This window comes from Cebus imitator, unplaced genomic scaffold (assembly GCF_001604975.1).
Source record: "Cebus imitator isolate Cc_AM_T3 unplaced genomic scaffold, Cebus_imitator-1.0 Scaffold113, whole genome shotgun sequence".
Taxonomy (NCBI): Eukaryota; Metazoa; Chordata; class Mammalia; order Primates; family Cebidae; genus Cebus; species Cebus imitator.
In genome coordinates, this window is record NW_016107428.1 from 6,711,830 (window position 1) to 6,737,936 (window position 26,107).

General features: G+C 38.6%; 1 protein-coding gene across 4 annotated transcripts in view; it reads right to left on the reverse strand.

The window, feature by feature from the left end:
• Positions 1–26,107, reverse strand: part of HECW2 (HECT, C2 and WW domain containing E3 ubiquitin protein ligase 2) — a 378,517-nt gene that overhangs the window by 123,684 nt on the left and 228,726 nt on the right. For all 4 annotated transcript variants that reach the window (XM_017538751.2, XM_017538752.2, XM_017538750.2 and 1 more), the window contains 3 exons: positions 18,560–18,667; positions 9,687–9,781; positions 4,286–4,361 (listed from right to left, as the gene is read on the reverse strand). In XM_017538751.2, coding sequence (XP_017394240.1) covers positions 4,286–4,361; positions 9,687–9,781; positions 18,560–18,667 — 279 coding nt within the window. The remainder of the gene's footprint in view (positions 1–4,285; positions 4,362–9,686; positions 9,782–18,559; positions 18,668–26,107) is intronic.

Sequence of the window (26,107 nt, forward strand, 5' to 3'; positions counted from 1 at the left end):
TGCTTAGGTAAGTGAAGACAAATGGCTTATGGCACTAATTCCAGCAGAGGGGTCTCCTAACAGTCAGCAAAAGTGTAGCCAAATCTTTAGCACCACCTCACATTCTCTAAACTGACTTTTCCGGGAATTCCTTGGATTCCAACATGTGCAATTTCACCACCTTTATCCTAAGGCAATGTAATTCGGCAACCAGAATTTCAGACAACATCTTGAGAGAAATACTTAGTAAGCAGCTCACTGAAAAACATGTTCCTTCATGAAAGAAAAATGAATCTTCTACATATACATAGAACCAAGTTTAATTGGAGATGAAATGTCAGTGCATATATTCATTTGTACTACATTTAAATGTCATATACATTCCATAAATGTGATGAATGCTATGGAAAATGTTTTCTGAAATGTGAGTGCTACCTGCTATTTTAAATAGCCAGTAAAGTAATTTAAATATTTGATTAATGTCCTATAACTCACCTTAGATTCACAAATTGCTGTTTCATACTCTATGAGCTGCTAAAAGTCCTAGCCAAAGTCCATTTTAATGAGAAGATTGATATGTTTTTCCATGGTCAGGCTAAGAGACACAAACATGTCAGGAAATAAAGCTGGCTCCACTGAGTTTTCAACATTTTCTGAGAATATCAGCTTGAATAAGATAGGTCTGACAGCTAAGTCGTCTTTGAAAATGCTGGAAGATCAATCTAGGGACGTTCTAAACACTATGGTTCAGAGAGCAATTCTGCATACAGTCCCTGAACCTCCAAAGACCTTTGGATTACCCAGATCAGCTGGCAAACAGACCCTGGATAGTGACCCTAAATTACAGGAGGTCGCCAGGGTCCTCCCATATAAGCCTATTCCTGAAACATAAGGTCTTTCTTAGAAAAATAGAATTGGCCTGAAGTTGCCCATAGAGCCATATTCTCGAAGTAGTGCTCCCAGGAGGTGGCTCACCAGTGGCCCACAAGAACTCATGGCCCAGGTACATGTGCTGAAAACACTCCAGAAATGTCTGATGACACATACCTGGCAGTAAAGGCGGGAAGTTTGATATATCTGCAAATATTTAAAAATTCAACCAAGAGCGTGTTTTTGTTTGTTTTGAGACCGAGTCTCGATCTGTTGCCAGGCTGAAGAGCAGTGGCACGATCTTGGTTCACTGCAACTTTCGCCTCCTGGGTTCGAGAGATTCTTTGCTTCAGCTTCCTGAGTAGCTGGGATTACAAGCATGCACCACCACACCCAGCTAATTTTTATATTTTTAGTAGAGAAGGGGTTTCACCATGTTGGTTAGAATGGTCTCGATTTCCTGACCTCGTGATCTGCCTGACTCGGCCTCCCAAAGTGCTGGGATTACAGGCGTGAGCTGCCACACATTGAGAACACTGCATGGAATATATAGCAAGATCTTTGATCTGAAAACCAGTGGGAGAAGGAAAAAACAGGTAAATAACTAGATAGGCACTTCAGAGAAGCTGCCGTTATCTCATTAGCCTTGTAGTCACCATTCCTGACACTTCATAAAGTAAGTAGTCATTATTAAATGCAGAATTTGCATCTTACTGTCAATATAATGATGCTACATATTTTCACTTGATTTTCTTCAGCAGGGAGCAGCTTTGAAAAGAAAATGCAATTGCCACATTTATTTTCTTGCCTTTCTTGATTATGTTCCCCTTGAACTCAGGAGAATGATATTCTTTATATATTAAATATATGCCCCAAAAAGGGATTTCTCTGTAGCAAATGAAGAGTAACATAGACAGAAATGAATGCCACAAAGTCTGACAGAGCTAAATCACTCACAAAAAAAAATTCCTTTGAACAAAAAGCATTCCACCAGAAGATTAAGTCACTGTGGTAAACAATATTACTGTTAGATAAGCCCAACACTAAACTTTCCACAATGGGACACTGTATAAATAAATCTTCCTTAATAAATACAATAAACTACCAATTATTTATAATCTGATTATTCGGTTCCCTTTAACCAGCTCATTTCTGATCTTTTCTTTTTTGTCTTTTACATATCCTATTTCTCACAAATATCCACACCATGTAATAGGCCAAAGAAGGACTCAAAGTCACAAAGGTATGATGTGTTAGACATCCTAAGTAAAGCCTTATTTGGAGTATGTTTAAAATATTAATCAAAATATATTTTTAATTTTAGCTGTAAAATTCGATTATTTGTGCCCTGACTTATTCAAAATAATCAGGAATGGAACATTTGTAGGCAGTCATTCTACAGTGCTTAAATGCTCTCAGATAAATATTATCATTCCCTGTTAGTATGCTACAACAGTTAATTTTTTAGAATTAACATTATAGAACTGGTTTCAGTTCCTAGTCATTCCTGTACACTGTCTGCAAATGTCAGGCTATATGGTAAGAAATAAAACAGATGTCAGGTAGCTAGCCTCCAAGTGAATAGAGGTGCGATGTTGGAAGAAACGTGTAAGGAAGAAGCATTTGGCTGTGCCTCAAAGCTTATTTCCTACTTTTTAGGAAAATGGCCTAGGAATTTTAACTTACAGATGGTCATTCTCACATAGCCAGTTAATAACATCCCATACTGATTTTGGAGTCAAAATCAGTATGTCTGTGTCATGCTTAGAATGATATGAATCACCTAAAAGCATAGGGTAATAATTTTAATCTAAGAAACCAATGGTTTATATTACAACATCATGCTGTACACCATAAAAATAAACAATTTTTACCTCTCAATTAAAAAAACAAAACCAAGAAACCTGTGGTATGGTCATACTCTAAATTTTCTTACCTATCGGGGTTGACAAATTGTTTCCTGCCTGTCACCAGGTATTTCAGTAGCTTCAGACCCTCAGTACTGTGAAGGTTTAAAGCACAGGTGTCCAGCCAAAGTGTTTTTAGGAAACAGGCAGATGAGGGGGCTAGGGACATAGTACCACAGGCAGTGGTTATTTTTAGTGCCCTTCTAAAAACCTAGATACTTTTTAAACCCTGAAGGTTTCTAACCAAACATATTTATTGGCCAAATTTGATCCATAAGTCACTGGTTTACAACTGCTGAGATTCACCAGAGAAGCAAAGTAAAAAAGCAGGGGAAAGGAGAAACTTGCAAAACCAAACATAGATACTCAGAAGGCCATAGGCCAGCAACAAACTGATGTGTACGTTTTAGTCATATGTGGTAATTATGCGTTGTGGAAGCGTCTGTTTCAGAATCAGGTCTTCTAACTCTCACTCTTGAGAACGTCTATTTTCATTTAAAATGTCTTTCTTTTTCAGTCAAGAAAAGTGGATCTAATTTAAATTTTGGAAGTACTACAACTGCAGAAAAATGAAAACAAAACATATTCCAGTGATGGAGATCCATTAGACTTTATTTTCTATGTATTACAGCACAGTTTTCTCTTTTAAAAGTCTATTTCAAATATGGATTTTCTCAGAGTATTCTTGACTTTATGACTACCAATTCATTTTCTAAAATCATTTCTCTTTTAAAAGTCTATTTCAAGTATGGATTTTCTCAGAGTAGTCTTGACTTTATGACTATCAATTCATTTTCAAACTTTTTTTACAGTGTCCTATGTATGAAATACATTTTACATTGCAATCTAGTATACACAAATATAAGCACGTATATTATTGTATATAAAGATTTTCAGTTTGTATAAATTGATACTTTATCCAAAAACATTTCTTTTGGTGGTAAACTCTGACATTATTTTTTTTAATTACTGATTTAACTAAATCAAACTTACAAACTGCAAATGAGTCCTGTCTTATACCTTGAAAAACAGCATTTTACTTGAATGGTAAACATACAAGCAATTTGAACAGTTTGCTAGTCAGAAGACAACCCAAAAATAATTGGCTTATCCACTTTTCAATTTTTATTTGTATTCCTCCACAGATAAAGAAGTATATTGGCTTTTTCCCCCCAGTCTTCAAATTTTTCCTTTCTATAGCTGAAGTAAGAATAAATTGTTTACAATAATCAAAGCTCCTCAGTGGAGTTAGCACATGTTACATTACAGTTTTTTTTTAAAATAACTATACATATTTAAATACACTGTCTATCACCAGAAAACTTGGTAGAATAAATAATTTCTGAATTTATATTAATAATTAATTGTATCATCATAAGAGATATACCTGAATTTTCAGAAGTATGACCCCCAAAAAACTAGTTCACATATCATCATATCCTATATAAAAGTCTGTAGAAAAAGTAACTACTCATACTTTTGAAACCGTACACTTCCAAACTGGATGTCACATTTAAAGACATTCTTACCTGACAGTGTAAAGCTAACAAGTTTCCGAGAATGCAGGTTTCCTGAAGCACCTCCCTCCATGCCTTCTGCCCCCATCTGAAGAGAAAAAACACGCGTCTGAAGTTTCAGAGGAGTATGATGCCACTGGATCTATCTAGGAAACCATGTATGTTCATAAATGTAATGGTTTTCGCATCAAGTATGTACTGTATCATGTGTCCTTTCATTTCCCAATCTTGGAACAGAGACACAAATGATGATTCTTGGAGGAAAGATTAAAATGTAATCTTGGGCCGGGCGCGGTGGCTCAAGCCTGTAATCCCAGCACTTTGGGAGGCCGAGGCGGGTGGATCACGAGGTCAAGAGATCGAGACCATCCTGGTCAACATGGTGAAACCTCGTCTCTACTAAAAATACAAAAAATCAGCTGGGCATGGTGGCGCATGCCTGTAATCCCAGCTACTCAGGAGGCTGAGGCAGGAGAATTGCCTGAACCCAGGAGGCGGAGGTTGCGGTGAGCCGAGATCGCGCCATTGCACTCCAGCCTGGGCAACAACAGCGAAACTTCGTCTCAAAAAAAAAAAAAAAAAAAAAAATGTAATCTTAACCCCAAATAAAAAATATGTAAGCTTCAAAATTCCCAATAACTATGAATCAAACTTTTTGCCCTTTGATAAGAACATAGTTGATTTGTAGTAAATATATTATTATTACTATACTAAATGTTCCTTTTAGTTAAATATCAAATTCCTCCAGATTTGTTAGGGAAACCTAGAATAAATGAAACAGTTGATTTATATCAGACTTATCCATATGTATAGAATTCTCTCTTGTCAAGTATTTCTGAAAATCCACATGGAGTCCTACCTCCCTTGTAAGCTTGTGTTCTATTGTGCAGCAGGTACATGGCACATGCTATTATAATTAGCAATAATAAGAATTTGCAGTGCTATTATGCTGATAACCTTTTCCTAAAAGCTTTTGAGTAAATTATACCTCACAAGAAGCCCGTAATTTATAAACCACCTAGCAAATTTAGACCATTCTCTCAATTTATGTACAATTAGTGCACAATTTGTGGTACATCAGAAGAAAAACCTTCATAACATTCTGCAAAAGAAGTCCACAATGCTGTAAGAGACAGAACTGAAGGCAGAATATACCCAAATGTGGGAAAGAGAACCAGGTTTTAATTCTAAAGTTTAGATTAAATTCTTCTGACAAAGATTCTTTCCTTGAGCACACTTCAGTCAGGCTCTTTTGAGTCCTCTGCTCAACTGGTCAGGCCTTGGGCTTCTATCTCCATCCTTATAGAGTCCCATTTTAGCAAAAATCCTGCTATGACACTTTGGAGAATCCCCACCCTCAGTATGTGATCACCCTTGATATCAGATCAAATTCCTCATCTCCCACCATCCTCCATGTGATATCTGATCATCCTGGCCTGCCTTCAGCAAGAATTTCATTAGGTCTGTTTAACAAGAATCCCTTAAGCACTTAGTAATTTTCCATCCACCAATCCCTCCACTCTAACCCTGCTCCTTGACTATTAACCCCTAGTTTCTCTTGTTATATTTGGAATTGAGCCAATTATTATTATTATTATTTTTTAAGATGGAGTCTTGCTTTGTCACCCAGGCTGGAGTGCCATGGCACAACCTCGGCTCACTGCAACCTCCGCCTCTCAAGTTCAAGCAATTCTCCTGACTCAGCCTCCCGAGTAGCTGGGATTACAGGCGTGTGCCATCACACTTGGCTGATTTTTGTATTTTTAGTAGAGACATATTGGCCTCGAACTCCTGACCTCGTGATCCTCTCCTGGGATTACAGGTGTGAGCCTCTGTGCCTGGCCAAACTGAGTCAATTCTATATGGAGTTATCTTCCCCCTATTGCAATAGTTCCTGATTTGAATCTGCTTTTACTACTTAACCACTGTCCAGGTCTGTTTTTGTTTTTGTTTTAACTCTTTCTCCATTTTATATTTGCTACACTCCCCACACTTCTATAAAAATCACACACTACAAAGAGATAAAAGCCATCACTAATCCAAGCAAAATTGAGAAATTCCATTCAAATTTTGAAATGTAAATTTCTACTGCCTCCACTGTAACTCCTGTACCTTAATCAAACTATTTTGCATGCCACTTAACTGCATCCTGATTGCTTCACATGTGCTCTACAACACACTAGGGTCCATCCAGGTATCTGTATTTCCTTCCATCTATAGATCCAACTCCTTGATCATACAGTTGGCTCTCAATAGACACGTGTGGTTTATTATATTGTATTGTACTCCTCTGACTCAGCATTCCCAGATTAACTATAGGGCAGAGGCAGCAGTACACTGGCCAGACAACTAACTGCTGTGGTCATCTCATCCTGCTTTCACCACACACTACCCTGGACTATGACTGAGACGCACCCTTGGCAACCTGCCACTCCTTCTGTGCCTGGGCACAGGAAGACATCCCAGAAACTGCAGCCTCTTCACAAATGGGCTCCACAGCCCAGTAAAATGTGCCACCCCTTAAAACACAACATCTCGGTCAGCTGTGGATACTTGTGCTAACTGAGTTAAATGAGGCTGAAACAATTCATAGCCTGTCTTCATTTAAAACCTATTTAAAAAATTATAAGAAATCATGAGAAATTCTCATTTTTCAAAAGTAATTCACCCTCTAGCAAAAGGCTTCTCTGAAACAATTCTCAAAAAATTCACAGAAAAACAATGTCCTGCACAACTCTGGCAAAATGCTCAACTGAAATAATATCCAAATAATTCAATTTTGTCATTCATTACAAAAAAGCCAGGAAAGACCAGGTACAGTCCCTGTACCACTGGATACAGGGACATTCAGGATAATAAACACATCTGCGCTCAATGTTTAGAGACTGGCTTTAAAATAAACTCACTCCATAGATTCATTCCAGGAAAACCCAGAAACAACATTGTCAACCAAGTGTTGAAACAATACATGGTAGTGAGTAACGGCAGCCTTAATTTGTCCCTGAAGCAGAAGGATTTCCTGTTCCAAGTATCTGAGACACATATCACTGTGTACGCTGATGAATGACAATGATATCAAAATACTAATGACAGAGAAGTCACAATTTTTTTTTTATCTTTGATGCACTGCAAAAGGATATGTGAGAAAAGAGATCATATGATTAGGATGACAGCTCATTTTCTTCCATGTGGAGTTTCCCAATTACTTATTCCAGGACTATTCTTTGTTATCTGGCCATGGTATAATTGTACTAAGTGAGATTTGTAAGTATCAAGGATGTCAATCGGTCACAATGACTAAACATATGTCATATACCTAAGTGACCATCATACTATTAGAGAAGCATAGTCCTGACCCTCAAAATGAGGTTCCATGAGGCACAGCCTTTCAATGTTGGACATAAATCAAACTGTCTCAAGGTTGGTCAGAAATCGATTAACCACCCATTGCATTAGTCAGTCTTTGAACCAAAATACACTATTCTGATTGCCAGTGCTGTATCTGTGAAGCTTTTAAGATCCTGTGAAACCTGTTTGAAGCAAATTAATTATCTCCAAACTATCCACAGGCTTTGACAGAGCAATATCAATGCAAAAATCAATGGAATAAGATCAGTGTTCAACAAACCATAAATTCCCACTGCCTTTAATGATATCTGAATATTGAAATTGCTCGTCTAAAAAAATCTAAATTCAGAAAATGCTTAATCATGTTTGAAAGTTATTGTCTAATTTCAGACACAATGAATTTTTTGAAGATTTTAAACAGTCCCAACTCTTCTAGTTTTATAAATTTTCTTTTTAGAAAATTAACTAAAGTCTGTTTCAGTGCTTACTATGTGACATGGAAGACTCTGCAATCAACAATTGCTATTCACTTTGTGACCTTCAAAGTCTCACATAGTAAATGTAAGCTTTTCTTTTATGTCCTATACTATGTTTACTACAATGGAAACTCACATATATTTCTAATGTGAGCAGAGTACTTAGATGTTGAGGATTTTGCACACACTATTCCCTCTGCCTGAAATGCTCTTCCCTCCCTCTTCATCTATAAAACCTCTTCACCTATTCATCCTTCAGATTGTCCCTCGGACACACCTTCTTCAGGTAAGCCTTCCAGGAATTTTCTGATCAGGACAAATCCTACTACATAGAACATGTTCTCCTACCCCTGTTTTTGCTCTCCCTCTTATAATTTTCACTCAAATAAATATAATATTTGATTGATGTCTCTGTCCTACACCAGACCTATGAAATCAATGATGGCGTTTTTCTCATCATTTCATCTGCAGTCGTGGCACAATGCTTAGTACTTAGCAGACATCTAATGAATATTTGTTTAAATGAATAGATAAAAGGGAAAGACTGCTTGATACAGAGGTACAAGCACTATCAGAGACAACATAGGGTGAGTGTGAACAATTTCAAAGAGCCATTCGCAAAGACTGCTTTTTGAATTTCAACCTGACTACTTGCCTGTTTTCAAAAATGCAAGCATCTATAAATATGGGTATACACACATACCCACACATAGAATGTTGTAAAGATTCTGTGTCATGGAGTCAGTATTTTTTGTATGCTTTCAAGAGCTCGTTTTTATTAATAACTAATTAAAACTAAGTAATTTACATATTTTGGACTCTAAGAATCTCCCCAAACCACCTGAGTCCAACCACCCATATACAGTGGAGCTGGGTATTGTGAGACTATTAGATTCTAAAATAAAATTTAATAAAAGCACAAAATTGCCATGTTGGAAATGGGCAGGTTTTCTTTCAAAAGTCCAACACAACAAGTTTCCTACAAAAATAAATTAGATATCCGTTTCTTCAACCGAGGGTCTGACTTCTGAAGTCAACTTCTGAAGTTAAACAAATTGACTTCCATTGAGTTCCAAAATATGAACAGATCTCTAGGTACTAGACCCAAACTCAGCATTGAGAAGGAACCAGCACTAAGACCTTAAGGAAACAGTGCATTTGTGACTTCCAACTTATATTCTCTTCCAGGCAACAGCTCCCTGAGTCTACTGGCAGGTAGAATCACTCACAATTTAAATGGTTAAAATTCACATAAGGTCCAGTGCCACTCTTTCCTACCAACCGGTCGCTCAGACTAAGTTTAAAACCTTCCACCATGGGGCACTTGCTACTTTGCTTCATGAATGGGCTCCTTGGAGAGTGGACTCTACAAACAGCTGTTACATATCAAATCCTATGTTTCCACTGATTTGAATAAGGGATTCAGGCATGCCAACCTTGTAAGCTATTTCCTTTCCTGTAACAGTACCCACACTGTTGTGTTTCCTTTTTCATTGTTCCTGATAACCCTGTCAGGGCTGCAGAGGCAAAAACAGAAATCAAGTCCCAGCATGGATCTCAAAAGGGAGCTGGCAGCAAGGGGCACTCACCATCACAGCCGGGTTCTTCACGGTGATGCAGGGGGTTGTGGCTCGCAGGGCCCCACTAATGCCGTGGTAATATTTAAAACAGATCTTTATCTCTGCTGCAAAGCAATTGCAGAAAAATGGTAATTTAAACAGTGAAACAAGTCATTTAGGAATCAGGTGTGGAAATCCAACATATCACCTCTCAGGGAATCCTACTCATGACTCTGAATGACCTGTTTGCTTCCACTCAGAGGCAACAGATTACATCAATTTCAGTTTGATTTTATATGCTTCTCTGAAACTTCCTAGCCTCTCGAACATATCAGAAAAATGATGCATGAAAACAACATGCCAAAATAGAAATAGTGTAGTGATAAGAATGGGACTAGCTAGCATTTACTGAGGTGCTCCACAATGTGCCACTGTGTTATCTCTCACATGCATGTTGTTATTGAACCCTCACATTAACCTTGGGAGGCAAAAATTCCTGTCCCCATATTACAGATGAGATATTGAGGTTTGCTGTAGTCCAGATGGGTAAGAAATGACAGAGTCAGGACTCAAACCCAAGCTGTCTGATTCCAAAGCCTTCACTCATAACCTCTACATTGACTGTAGCTGTCAATGGAAATAGAGGAAAAACAGTCTAACAAAGCATGGAAGTATACTGTAGTAGATTCTCTAGTGACAGGGTCTGGAAATTTGTATTATTTTAATTTTCCAAGCCACTTAAATACACTTAGTAGACAAGGATCAAATCTACAAACAACTGATGTCTGTATCTCACAGCATGTGGAATCCACATACTTCATAAACTTTGTTCTGATAATTCCATTTTGATAGAAAGTAATACAAATGCCAATTATGGTTTTCGGAAAGCAACTACAATTCCAAAGAGCATGAAACCAAACTGTGTTAAAGATAAACCTATAGGCACTGGAATTTCTCTGTATACAAAGCATCTGAGTCACTGAAGTGTCACTGCGAGCTGCATTTTTCCCAACATGTCATTCTAAATATGCAAGGATGATGAAGGGCTGAATCCTAGGCTACAGGAGGGAGTTCCTCTCTCAACGGAGTCATCAGGATTATTAAAGTGGGGGTGCTCAACGTATCTCCCGAAGGAAGTTCATCTTCCACTGACTTTCCTGACTGCACCAAATGGCCTCCTATAGTCTTTGGTTTCCTTATTTTAAGAGGAAGAGATAATAACTGAAGAAAAATTCTTTTCCAGGAATTTATAGCATTACACTATTCCTACCAATGATCAAATACTAAATCTCAAAAAAAAGTTGTTATGGGGTAAAAATATTGAGTCTGTCTATTATTTATGTTACTCACTATCCAATAATTCATAATTTAATAAGCATAATCAGCCAGAAGATTTTTACTACATACCTGCCACAGCACATGGCCAGGCAGCACTGTGCCAGACAATGCAAGGAAATCAAGGAAAGGTTTCTGATCTAGTGGGTGCTCTGTAGTGTAGCTGCTGAGATGCCAATTGCAGGCACGGCAAAATACAGAAGACACACACTGAAAAGGAAGAGGACCAGGTAGAAGAGCATGGAGACCGTGGAGAAGATGAGAGAGGATATGGTGGAATCAGAAAGGTGTCATGGAACAAACAGGTCTAATGGATGAGAAAAATGGGGCTAGAGAGTGTTAGGAGTAAGGAGTGGCAAAAGCAGGGAGGCACAGATGAAGCATGCTGGGTCTGGGGAACAGCGAGATGACCTACGCAGGAATTCTAGCTTTACTATCACTTTGTCTTCCTGAGAACTCTTCTGCAAATGACTTTCCTGAACACTAACACAGATTTTTGGTTATTTTTGAAATAGCTGGACAGATGTGAGCAAACTTTACTCTCCCACTTGCTTTTTTCCAAGACCAATTGCATGTAGTATGCAAGAACAAACCTAAGTTGCATGCACGAGGACTGTCAAAGCAGAATGAAGTGTGGTAACATGCATGGGGGTTGAATTCTTTGGACATGAGCTCATTGGTATCACACTCTTAATGCTGGGGAAGCAACGTTCATGGCTCTGCCTGCAGCAGCACCTCATAGATAAAAGCAATGGTTAGTGAGTGAGCAGGTCATTTTTTCCAAAGAGAGAAGTGCATTTTTATAAGACATCTTCTCCTAGCTCTCTCTCAAGTCAGGATGCTATCTGCATTCCTAAGGTTTTAATAGTCAACTAGGTAACAGATAATGAGACCAAAAAAAAAAAGTGACTGCTTATTTTTTTTTTGGAGGATGATAATCATGCCAACTTTGCTAGTTGAAAGCACACAAAAAAATAACTATTTTTGGTGATATTTTATTCCTTGCTATAACAAAATTCTCCAACCCAGATGACAAAGTAGAATCCCTGAAACTAAGATCAATGTATCCTGAATTGCACAAAAACAGATTTTGTGGGCATGATCCAATCCCTTCAAATGCTACAGAGCTGTGTTGCAGAACCAAAAAGCTCAGGGAATTTTCACAGATCACCCATTACAAAACCACACATGCAGGCTTGCCTCTAGAGAGGAAAACAATCCTGGACAGAATGAAGAGTTGTTTGTGTAGGGATGGAAACTAGCTGGATCCTTCAGCAGGACATCAGTGAAGATTGCTGCCCCTTAAAATAGAATGTTCAGCTCTGAGTGGAAGTTTTCATCTTCAAGTATTATTTTTTAGAAAGTCACACAAGATTTTAAAAAAAGGTGTAACTAAGCAACATCCCCTCTGACAAAGGAGGAGAGCATCATTTTGGTTAATGTATTTGAATATTTTGGTTATTGGAAGAGATAACAGAAGAACACTCAGAAGGATGGAAAAGGGAAGTTGGTGCCCAGGGGCATGGGCTTCTGTTCCAGCTACAATGTGTAACCTCTAATTGCAAAATGAACATTTCAAAAAAAAAATGCTATTTCTGAGAAATATATACAAAGGCAGGTGGAAGTGAGCACAGGCATGATGACTGAGCATCCGATTAGGGAGGAGCCTAGTGATCAACAGAGCCCAGCCCTGTTCATAAGAAGGGGAGATGGAGGACATGGACCAAAGAGCAATGAATGAGTCCATCTATCCTACATGCTTTCCTCACAGCCTGATGTGGCAGGCAATATCTCCCCCTGCTGGCCTCAAATTATGAAATATATATATGTACACACACATATATATGTACATATATATATATATACATATATATACATATTTGTATAGAAATATATTTTAATATTTGCATATATTTAAATATATCCATATATATATATATATATATATATATATATATATATATATATGTCTCCATTCCTTTGGGCTGTAAAAAGAAGAGTATTTGAATCTGCGTATCAAAAGCATGTTACCTCAGAGGGCAGCGAGCCAGGAAAAGGGAGAGGCATCCCGTATTAACCTGTAAGGACCTGCTGTCGGCTGAGCCAGGTCTAGCCTCAAGAGGAAGAAAGCAGAGCACAAGTGGCATCTCCTCTCCGAGGTCCCGTCTGAACAGCTGAAGCTGGTCATAGATCATAGCAATATATGGGCCCCTTTCTATAATCTTCAGGGTACGTTAACTTATAGTATTGCTAAAATACAAATTTAATACTCTGTATTTGGATGTTCTTAAAACAGGAAAGCCCATTTATTTTCAAGTTTCTAATTTTCATAAATACAAATAACGATGTCCCTCAGGGTAGCAGCATGCCCACTCCCCTCTCCTATGGGTCGGAGGGTGAACATTTGTGAGACATCACTTGGGATATATTCAAGGGCAAGTTGGGGAGGCAGAGAGGCTTTGAACAGTGTTTAGGAATTTAAACCTGTTCTCAAGCAAAGGGATTTCTGTTAACTGTGTGATTCTGACACTGCATTTTAAAGCAATTATTCTACTACCTGTTTAAAACAAGAATATATGTCTAGGTTTGTATATAAATAAAGTATTTCCAAATAGATAACTTGACACTGGTTGTAGTGGTTGCCTTCAGGGTGGAAAAACTGGCAACTGGACATGAAGCTGGGGAAACATTTACTTTCAATTTTTATGCTTTTTAAAGTTATACTCTTTCGTATATTACCTATTCAAAATTATTTTTTAGAAAAGCAATGTCAGCTCAGCTGTATTAACCCTAGGCATTTATATAAGATTATATTTCAAGCCCTCTCTGAAAAAAAAAGGTTTTATAAGCCACTCCCTGCAAGAAATCGTTTTGCCTCAGCTTAGGATCTCATCCATCATCTTAAATAGCTACACGATTCACTTAGGCAGTAGTTAACAGCCTGTTCCTATTTAGAGAGTCTGGATGTTCCCCAAGTTTCTAGAAGTTGAATATTTTGAAGCATAAAGATGGATGGAATATAAATATCCTTCTTTCTTTAATCATTTCTATTTTACTTAAATGGTAGAATAATCTTAAAAAAATCAAGCTAATTATAATTTATTCTAGAACATGACTTTAACTGTTGCCCTATGTGTTTTCATTAAGCTATTAATATTATAATTCTGATTCACAGCTTTGCTCCTCATGCTTTTGAGGAAATTTGCCCACACCTTAGTGACATGCTCACTTGTCAGTTATACATCACTGCAAGTTGTCTTCTCTTTAACAAGGAACAGTGGAGCCTGAAATGGCCAGGCTTTCCTCTGCTAAAACTCAGAAAAACAAAAGGGACAATATCCATGCAGATGTGGTGGAAACCTAATAGGAATAGAGAACTAACTGGACCTAAAATATAAAGTATGAGGATGGGGAATGAAAAGCATTAAACCTCCATCCAAGGGGCAAAAAGACCTTTCTGATATTGGTGGGAGGGGACTTAGAAATGGTGAAAGTTACAGAAACAGCTCTGATAGTAAAAATAAGAGACTGGGGCCACCCCATCTTCATCAAATAAAAAGGCACCTTAACACACCTATTTTGGGAATTGTACCAACCTGAGCGCCACTCAGAGGGAAGACTCTCACTCACAATTGTCACTTGCATACTTTTTTCTAATCCTATATACATTTCCCAGGGCTGGGATAGGTAAGTATGTGAAACCGCTATGTAATTTATACAAATATCAGGTTTTTGTCATATTCCTCAATGATTACCTATCAATTCAGTACATAGCAATGCAGGATGAAGTTCGGTACCTCTAAGCTCGCTCACTAATACAAGATTTAGTGAGTACCTAGAATAAGACCTAGTACAAAATAGCACTCAATGAATATCTCAGGATAGATAGGGAGATAGATGGACAGATGGATAGAAGGAAGGAAGAATAAAAAGCAAATATGAATAAATGAATGACCATGACCCATAAAAGACTGTATAGAATAAAACACACATTCTTGCATGCCAAGACAACTTTTGAAACCTCTTAAATTTTAACACTCACGAATGTATACTGCACAGATGACCCATTCAGAGTCTGTGAGCCTGAGCTCTCTTGAGGAATATCTGTCTTATGACAAGCAGGTGCAGATGAAGTTGACCCTCCTCTTGAATGCCCAGAGGATCATCTATCCACATTTACACTTAGATTTGTCTTTCAAATCCATTCAGGAAGCCCTATACTGAAATAAGTTTGGACTAACTGCCTCCTCTGGGGATTTATCCAGACAAACTAAAGCCATCTTAAATTTACAAACAGCCCACATAGTGCTCAAATCCAGGTTTTCCCTAAAACTTTAATAGATCAATTATCAGAGGTTTTTAAAACTTTGTTTGGATTTCTGGTGAACTAAAGATAAACAAATTTCCTTTCTGCAGATGAAAACAAACATTTTAAAATACTTTAAGTTTTCAAGATTGGAGGTGGAAAATATTTTAGAAGCTGTCTTACTCTTCTCAATTTTTTAAAAAAGTTCCATGCCATCAGCTCCAGAGATTCAAGCAACATTCCATTGTGAGTCCCTTTAAGAACGCTGTAGCTAGACAATGGGTTTTAAAAATGACATCCAGCAGGGTGCAGTGGCTCACGCCTGTAATCCCAGCACTTTGGGAGGCCAAGGCAGGTGGATCACTGGAGGTCAGGAGTTTGAGACCAGCCTGGCCAACTTGCTGAAACCCCAACTATACTAAAAATGCAAAAATTAGCCGGGCATGGTGGTGCATGCCTATAATCCCAGTTAGTTGGGAGGCTGAGGTAGGAGAACCACTTGAACCCAGGAGATGGAGGTTGCAGTGAGCTGAGATCACACCACTGCAATCCAGCCTGGGAGGCAGAGCAAGACTCTGTCTCAAAAAGAAAGAAATGACATCCAAAGACACAGACTTTATTTCTAGGCACTATAAATATGATTACAACTTCTTTTATATTGCAAGGGTAGGGATGGGTGTTTTGGGGGCTGGTGCTTCATTCTAATTAATGAAGAAAGACTTATTCAAAGGAGAATATTTCTGAAATATTTAACTTACACTAATTTTATCAGTCTTTAAAAGAATGCATCACTGAATTCTAAAACAAACTTTTACAATTATGCAATCCTCCCAATTTTGTGAGAAGAATTAAGGCGGAAATGCTAAAATACGGAGAAAAGAAAAAGAAAAAAAGAAAAAAACTTTCTCTTTTCTTCATTCCCAACTCCTAGCTTCAATGTGAAGCCCATTTCTATTAAATACTAGGGGGAGATGTAGAGAAACCAGTCAAGACAGAGCTATTTAACTATAGCCTTATCAGTCAGGACATTATGAATCTCTACCACTTTTGAAGGGCGAAAGAAATCAATTGCAGCAAAGGGGATACTCTGTAAATGGGCTTTTTCTCACATAATATTCCAAATTATAGCAGCATGTGGTACTGACTTCTTCCCAGGGGTTCACGTGAGGCTTGTAATATCAATCTGCACACTCCAACAGGCAATAATTACCAGCAGCCTTCATCATTTTTGAGTGATTTTACTCCAAAGGAAGTGATTTTACCTTTTCCCCTGAAGTTCAGTTGGCAATTTTTCTCAGCTAGATCAGCCTTTTAAATACCAGGATCCTTTCAAAAGAGGAATCACATTGAAAGTAAAACCAGCTATTTCCCATTCCATTTTCCTCACATTCTTTTATCGCTTATTTCCTCATTACTTAGATAGTCGTACCAGCTGGAACAATGTTGGAAAGTAACGTAGACATAGGTAAGAAAAACAAATCATCCATAATTCCACTTGCCAGAAACCATCCTCATTCACATGTTGGCAAGTTTTCTTCCAAACTGTTTCCTATTTGCTGTGCTACTAGCTAGGATTCTGCTGAATATATCTGCTTCCCTTTTCCGACCTTCCTTTCTCTCTGCTTTTTGTGAGCAGTTTCTCTAAAAAACTACATTTCTTTTAAGGATTAAAGAGATAATCCAGTCAGAAATTGAAATATGAAAAGAAGACATTCCTTATGGGGCAGAAGCAGGATTAGAGAAAGTTCTAAAATGTTGATTTACTACTAAGAATGGTGGAAGAAATTATCTCATGCCTTTAATAGCAATTCAAGTAATAGACATTAATCTTTTAAGACAACCATGTATTAGAAAAGTTTTATATGCTTCAACAAAAATATGCTTGTGGCAGGTTTCCATTTAATGAAATCTTAATGTTCACATTACCAAGTACTATCTTTAAGTACTAGTACCCACACACTCTCTCCTATATTAAATCTTTTGCATATACTAGTCTTAAGGCTCACTCAGAAGCTCAACAACTCAGAAAAAGTTTAAAGAGCTCATTAAAGAAAAATAACTTCTGTAAATGTAGAAGTTAACCTGGACCAACTACTAAATCATTTATTCCTTCATTCTTCTATATATTTCACAAAAATATATTGAGTATTTACTATTTTTCAATAATATTGGTGGCAACTATAAATAACATCATCATACAACTTAAAAAGGGGCAAGTTATTTTTGTGAACCAGGTACTATATACAAGCATTTGAATTTACAAATGACTATAACACTGGATTAGTTGGGTAACAGCTGAGTTATTTGCAGCCAGTGTCTGATTTTCTAGTGAGCTGACCTCAATGGCAGTGAGACCCAGGCCATTTCATCAACACTTTGAAAAGACTGGGGTCCAAACACGAAGTTATTCTGCTGCTGGCAAAAATTATAATGAGGTATTTCAAAGGCAAGTCATGTTATTAAATTAACTGAAATCTTGAATTATTCTTTCTGAAATTAATATGAATAAATATTAATTACAGATATAAAGGGTATATAAAATGTGTGAAGTATTAAAGTAACCATGCATAATTTACATACCATACATTCATAATGTATATGTAAAATATAAAACGCACTATATATATTTACGTATATATACATGTATATGTATGTACATGTAATATTCATGTGCATATATATGTAAATGTGTATGTTTGTGTGTGTGTGTATATATATATATATACACACACATGTACCTACATAACTGTCCCTTGATATCCGTGGGGGATTGGTTCCATTACCCCCTCGAATGCCAAAATCCACAGATGCTCAAGTTCCTTATGTAAAGTATCAGAGTACATGATATAACCTGTGTACATCATGTACTTTAAATTATCTCTAGATAATTTATAATACCTAATACAATATAAATGTTATGCAAATAGTTGTTATACTGTGTTGTTTATGGAATAAGAAAAACGTTTGTACTTGTTCAGTATAGATACAATAACATCTTTTTTTTCGTGATCCACAGTTGGTTTAATCTGTAGATGTGGAATCCACAGATATGGATGGCTAACTGTATATTTAAACACACACAGTTTTTTCAAAATATGTGAACATTCTTTACTGAGCATTCTCTAAAACAATATATTTTCCATCATGGCAATGGAAATCCAAACCAAAGAATTTCAAAATAACATTCAAAAAGACTCCATATATTTCTGCATACTTATGCAATGTTCAATAATAAGTTTATATTTCACACTCAATTACTTACGTTCCATGAAATAGGGCCCAGGCTCAATTCTCCATACAATTTGCCCTTTTTGTGTTCCAGTCACACCCCTGTTTTTAGAATCCCAGAAGTTGGCTGGAGAATTCTCATCTGGAAAAACCAAAGAAACACTTTTCAGCTTAATTATAACCTATCTCTCCTTAGCACGAAGACTAACATAAGCTCTAAAATAAATGGAAAGAAGATAAATGAGAAAATATAATGCACATTATTCTTAATGACTGCCTCCTAGCAGAGTATTACTCAAGTTTCTACGATCGCATTTATGTGGGAGAAAGGGGGCTTGGTGGAAAGAAGGTGGCATCTCTGGGCTTGGCCAAGGTGGTCAGTGATGCAAGACAAAACTGCGAAGAACAAAGGGTACAACTGCTGCAACTTTGGCAATGAGCTGATTTATTACAAAGTGGTTGGGGTGAGCTTCCACTTGTAAAACCCCTTTATAAAAAGCAAAGGAAGAGCAAAACTAGGAGAATATAACAGGGCTCAAGATGGGATGAACAAAAGGGACATTAAGCTATACAAGTGAGTCAAGATACAGCACAGCTTTGCCCGGAACAGTTTTTAAGAAACACAAACCAAGTTTATCACATCTGCCAGGACAGTCTTTTGCAAAAAACCAAAGGTGTAGATTTGAGACAAGATAAGAAGAAAAAAAAAAGGAGTCTCTACAGGCTTTAGTGTGGAAGAAGAATATAAAGAACAGTGAGCCCCTAAACAGGCCTGAAAGCAGCATTTCCTGTGCTTTCTGACTTCATGGCACAAAGAAAATGGTAATATTTGTCTGGGACACTAGATTCAACAGAAGCCATGCTTACAACTGAATACGACAGGCAGGGATGCTCCTGCTTCCTCAGGCTCTGACCCCAGCACCATGAAGACTGGGGATTCATATTCTGTAATTTGCTCACATGACACATAGTTCGAGGCTCTGTCTTAGTGGCCTAGAATAGGAAATGAAACTAGAAAACATGAAAAGGAGACCATTCGGAGTTTTATAGACACATTAAAAAGTATGTAGTGATCCTGGCTCTTAAAGTCAGATGTACCTCATTTTTTTCCCCAAGTCCCTTTTCAAGAAGGAAGGATTAAGGTTGCCCTTTAACTGAGAGTTGGAATAAAGCAGACAGGTGAAGTAAGAGCTACACTAAAAAAGGAAAGATGGAGAAAAGGTCCCAAGCCCAAAGAAACAGTCCTGAGATGAAAAACCTCTCTTCTTTTGAGCATGAGAAAAACAGAAAACGGGTCAAAGCAAGGGGTCTGAGGAATTTCTATCTTTTCTGTGGTTGCCCTACTAGTTTCATCATATTGACAAGCCAGGGAACTTTGGTAGAGGTGGTCCTTTCATGCATTTTCATTATGCACATTATAAGTCAAAGGCTCTTTATTGTGAAAGGCCAAGAAGCACCCACTGTTCTTTATAAGAATGGAAAGACATAACCCATTCATGGCACCACATCCTCTCCTAGACAAACAATGCAACCAAACAACTCTATTTCATCACAGAAATATAACTAAGAAGCTGATATTTACATGGTACTCAGACAATTGCTTAAAAATCACTAGATTTGAAAGGCTCCTGAGGGCAGACCCTGCTTGCTGCATAACCATTGAGCTTCTACCTTGCCAACTGAACCTCAATTTTGTTCAAGGCAACAATGTGCCCTGTTAAAAATACTCACCTCTCAGGCCAGGTGCAGTGGCTCATGCCTGTAATACCAGCACTTTGGGAGACCGAGGCAGGCGAATCACGAGGTCAGGAGACTGAGACCATCCTGGCTAACAGTGAAATCCTGTCTCTATTAAAAATACAAAAAATTAGCTGGGCGTGGTGATACTCACCTGCAGTCCCGGCTACTCAGGAAGCTGAGGCAGGAGAATCGCTTGAACCCAGGAGGTGAAGGTTGCAGTGAGCAGAGATAGCGCCACTGCACTCCAGCCTGGGTGACAGAGTGAAACTCCATCTCAAACAAACAAACAAACAAAAATCTCACCTCTCCAAATCCCATCCAGCTAAGGGTGACATGTGACCTGGTTCTGCCCAGTGAGATGTAAGTGGGACTCTACTAGGTAGGACCTTAAGGAAAACTGTAATTTTCCTAATAAGAAGAGGACAAACTCAACATCATTTTGCTCTCCTGTGTACCCTTTTTGTCATACAGCCACATTGCTAAGATGGCAGAGCAAGAAGCTAGAAGCAATCAGGATGATTCGCTGAGCCCTGAGCCGCCTGCCTTCAGGCTTCTTGCTACCTAGAGTCCTATTTGGTTAAGCCACTGTGGTTGTGTGTCTGTTACCTGCAGCTGTACACAATTCTTAACAGACATACTCAACTTAAAAACGACTCAATGATTCAGACTCATCATTTCTGACTTGATCTGGAATCCTCAGTTTGCACCACAGCTCCAGGTTAGACAACAAGGGTATTTGCTTTACCTTCTGAGAGAGACTTGAATTAGCAGAGCTGCTTGGATGCTGGGAAAAGGACTCTCATATTTTCACAACTAAATTTACTTATTAGCTACTGGTCACTTGAAAGGCACAGAAGATTGGACTCTAAAAGAAACAGAACACAGACATAGGAAATAGAGGGTGTCCACCTATTCACAAAGCTTTTTTAAAAAGTAGCTATGTACATGGGAAATGTCTCAAAAACGTTGTTGTGACAGTTTCCTTCCTCTCGAGGCCTTGGAAAAAATGAGGCAGTATCAAATCTGGTTTTAAGGAGCAAGCACTAGAATCACTGTGCTTGCTGCTCCTTAAAAAGCAGCTGTGAAAAAAGTTGTAACTTTTTTTTTTTTTTTTTTTTTTGAGACAAAGTCTCACTCTGTTGCCCAGGCTGCAGTGCAGTGGTGTGATCTCGGCTCACTGCAACTTCTGCCTCCCAGGTTCAAGTGATTCTCTTGCCTCAGCCTCCTGAGTAGCTGGGATTATAGGTGCGCGCCACCACGCCCAGCTAATTTTTTTCTTTTTAGTATTTTTAGTAGAGACAGGGTTTCACCATGTTAGTCAGGCTGGTCTCGAACTCCTGACTTCGTGATCCGTCCACCTCAGCCTCCCAAAGTGCTCGGATAACAGGTGTGAGCCACCGTGCCCAGCCAAGTTGTACCTATTAATGTGACCTCACTGTAAAAGGGTATGCATATTTGGTATTACTAAACTTTTTCTCCCCAGGCAATCAATTAAGCCAATAAATTAAGACAAACACACTTCTGACATAACAATTTTGGGGACATGGACCATTGAGGGGCAAAAATCAGAATGGACAGGTAGAAATGGGATTGGGATGATGATGAGGACTGAGCCCTGGACAGAGGAGCTCCCTGAGGCTCCTTTACATGGTCCCTAGAAGGGAGTTTGGACAAAGAACTGGTGTCAGCATCTCCTATTCTAAGAGGGCCGCTAATATCATTTCCTTTGCTAGTTAGGTTCAACCCAAGGTAGAAATATTGTACCACCTGCATATCCTTGCTTAGTCTTAGAAGTAGGAAATAAGGGAGAATAAGTAATGTGTGCTTTCTTCCCAGACCCTTTACCATGAAGCAAGCCTAGAGTTAAGTGTTCAATTCACCCACCAGCTCCTGTAGGTTGGGATAAACTATATATATCTCTGACTTAGTTCCCCTGGTTGGTTCATAGGCCATATAGAAAATTCTATTTCCATTTGGTGAAATCTTTTTTTTTGAGATGGAGCTTGCTCTGTCACCCAGGCTGGATTATAGTGGCATTATCTCAGCTCACTGTAATCTCTGCCTCTTGGGTTCAAGCGATTCTCCTGCCTCAGCCTCCCAAGTAGCTGGCATTACAGGTGTGCACCACCATGCCCAGCTAATTTTTGTATTTTTTGGTAGAGATGCGCTTTCACCATCTTGGCCAGGCTGGTCTCAAATTCCTGATCTCAGGTGATTTGCCCACCTTGCCCTCTGAAAGTGCTGGGATTACAGGCATGAGCCACCGCGCCCAGCCTGGTGAAATCTGTGATATTCAAAGAAATAAAGGTTGGCCCTTTGAAGTCAGGTAGCTAAATTGTACCATGAGTACTCAGGTTCACATAGAACACAAATGTTCCATATATGACAAAAAAAAAAAATGGTTCAGAAGTAGAATGAGCTGACCCTGAGCAGAAGCTGGATGGGCCTGTTTTGATTACAGTAAACAAGTCCTAATGCCACAGCCAGCGACCATCCTTTGGCCTTTATAAGGAAGGAAAGCTTCTGTGTAATTCCCTGCCAAGCATGGTGCTTGACAAGTAAGAGATACTCAAGTTAATATTCTGGTTATTCTAGATGAAAATTTTTCTTTGATGAGATCGTATTTTGTTGATAATTCATTATCCTTGACAGACACAAACACTTCCACCATCAAGTGGCAGCAACCCCTAATTGGAAATATAAATCCTGAGAAATGAACAACTTTAGGGACATAGAGCTCACATTACTGTGAAATGCCCACTGCAACTTCTACCACTGCTACTGCTCCTACTGCAACTAGCAGAGCCCTGGCCAGCCTTGGCACCTCATACTAAGAAATGCCTAGAATGACTCATTCCTTTGCTTTGTTCCAAGAAGAAAAATTTTAATTAGTTCTTCAGATTAAATGTTTGTTCACACCTTTGTTTAGGTTGCGGAGTCACTTCTAGCCTAGCCTGAGAATCCTTTTAGAGTGATAGCATTTTCTCTGCTCAGATCTACGGTTCATGGATTTTTTTTTTGGCCAACTTATTTTTTTCCTGTTAGCTATGAACCATTCTTTTTTATCCTCATTTAGTACCTGTATGAGGTGAATTGGTCTTTTCAAAATGCCCCCATCCCAAAGTAAGAACAATAGCTGGCCTATGTGCAGTGGCTCATGTCTGCCATCCCAACACTTCAGTAGGACAAGATAGGAGGATCACTTGAGGCCAGGACTTTGAGACCAGCCTGGGCAATATAGCAAGACCCTGTCTCTACAAAAAGTAAAAATAAAAATTAGCTGGGCATGATGGTGCACACCTACAGTCCTAGTTACTCAGGAGACTGAGGCGGGAGTAGCCTTAGAGCCCAACAGTTCAAGGCTGCAGTGAGCTACGATTGTACCACTGCACTCTAGCCTAGATGATAGAGCAAGACCCTCAAAAAAAGAACAATAACTGAATATAAAAAGGCATATCAAAGAAACAACTCTAAATCCTCTGCATGTATAATGTAGAGATGATTATAAATTTATTTCTTCCTTTAACTGAGTAAAGGTTTCAACAGATCATAGACTGACACTGGTCTTTAAAACCAGGTTACAGTTGGCCATTTCCCTTTCTCATTCCTCTTAACAATTCCAAATCTGTCTCACTGTCCTCACATCCCCTACCTAATTTCCACCCTCTTTGGAGCAGGGCATCATGCATCCTATGGCCTTCAAAACACAGAGGACATTAGGCCTGATCTCCTTTGATTTCTCCACCTCTCTACTACCATCTCCTCTGTATCTGTGCCTACTTCCTGCCTTCTTGCCCAGGGCTCTACTCCCTTTTACAGTGGGGCCCCCTTCCCTCCACCAGGCACTTTCTCTCATTGTAGTCTTTAAGCTTTTCTTCTAGAGGAACTTTCCACTCAACCTAGAAACCTGTCAGCTTCCATGAGGTATACTCTCCTGCTTTTCTCTTTGCTCTTTGACCAGTACCTTACTTGCCCTCTTTCCCATCCTTATTCCTATTTCTTCTCCTACTGGGATTAAAGTGTCTGTTTTTGAGTTACAATAGAGTCTATATTACAGGAGAATATATTTGAGATAGTAACTTCCTAGTGGAAATGTAATTACAAAAAAAAAAAAAGGAATATTGTAGATATCAATACACACACCCAAATACTTTCTAAATATGATTTTGTTTGATAAGCTTTATAGTAATCTTGTCCCTTCATGTCTCATGTCTTCTTTATTCTCTTACAAGTCTAGTTGGCTGCACATTTTCTCTAAATAGAAAAGTGAAACGTGTGTGTGTGTGTGTGTGTGTGTGTGTGCGCGCGCGCGCGTACTCAAGTGGTCCTCCCACCTTAGCCTCCAAAAGCACTGCGTTTACAGATGTGACCACCATGCCTGGCCATGATACCTATCCAAAGTGATTTCATTTTATTATTATTTTTAAAAATTACAACTTAGGGCTATTCCAATTAATCCTATTAGTAATACTGGAATTACTTATGTTAATTCTGCTTCTTCAAGGGAGAAACAAAGTGTTTGGACACAGGAGATAAAGGAATAGAAACAGAACATTACAACACACAACCCTCTTCTATTAACTATACAGTGACTCAGAGAAATTTCTCAGAGCTTGTTAGTGAGATAAGAAATTGGGCCCCTTTTCCTTCATTAAAACCACATCACTTTTAGGAAGAACACCTAGGGGTCTTAAACAGAATCTCTATATAGCAGACTTGCCAACATCTCCTGTACATTCACTGTCACAGATCCTCATAGGTCACCTTCTCTTTAAGCTAACTGATCCTCCAGGGCAATGAATGCCCAACTCCATTGCCACAATGAATGAGGGGGAGTGGGCGGTGCTTCTTTAAAATGCTAATTCTTGCATGGTGGCTCACGCCCATAATCCTAGCACTTTGGTAGGTTGAGGTAGGCGGATTACTTGAGGTCAGGAGTTTGAGACCAGCCTAACCAACATGGTGAAACTCCAACTCTACTAAAAATACAAAAAATTAGCTGGGCATGGTGGTGCATGCCTGTAATCTCAGCTACTTGGGAGGCTGAGGCAGGAGAATTGCTTGAACCCAAGAGGCGGAGGTTGCAGCGAGCTGGGACTGTGCCACTGCACTCCAGCCTGGGGAACAGAGTGAGACTCCATTTGAAAGAAAGGAAAAAATGCTAATTCCTCTGCTGCTCTTCCAGAGATTTTGAATTCAGTAGGCTCGGGAATTTGAATTTTAGCAAGCAACCCAACCAGATGATTCAGATGCAGGTACCATAAAGACCACATTTTGAAAAATTCGCTCCATGGTTATTTCCAGGGAAGTTGAGCAATCACAGCAGTGCTGTGGAACACACATATCTCTTTGATTTGTTGAGATATGCCCTTTGAGAAGGACAAGTTGTCCCTCTCACTTGTTACCTTGTTCATTCATGCAACAGGTATTTATTAACTGACTGCTACGAAGATCATGAGCACCTATTTCCTGCCATAAAGAGCTAACAAGATAGTAGGAGGAGAATGGCACACAGATATAATGCAATGCAAAAAGATGGTAAAGGTGTGCATGTTTTGTTAAAAAAGGACAAAAGAGGAGGAATGATTAATGTTCCTGATGACTGTATATGATTCATATGGCTCTGCGCTGTTAGGTTTAAAGTGTCTTTGGAAAGGGTTTATGGAGATCTCCTTTGAGAAATCTGCAAATCTAAGGCAGTCATTGTTTTCTCATCCATTCCCTAGACATATGTATTTCTTTACCTTCCATGGTTCAAAATTTGGTTCTATGAATGGCTATCAGAAACAACAAACAAGTGACCACATTTAAAGATGAATTCAGGGGTCAACGTTACTATTTT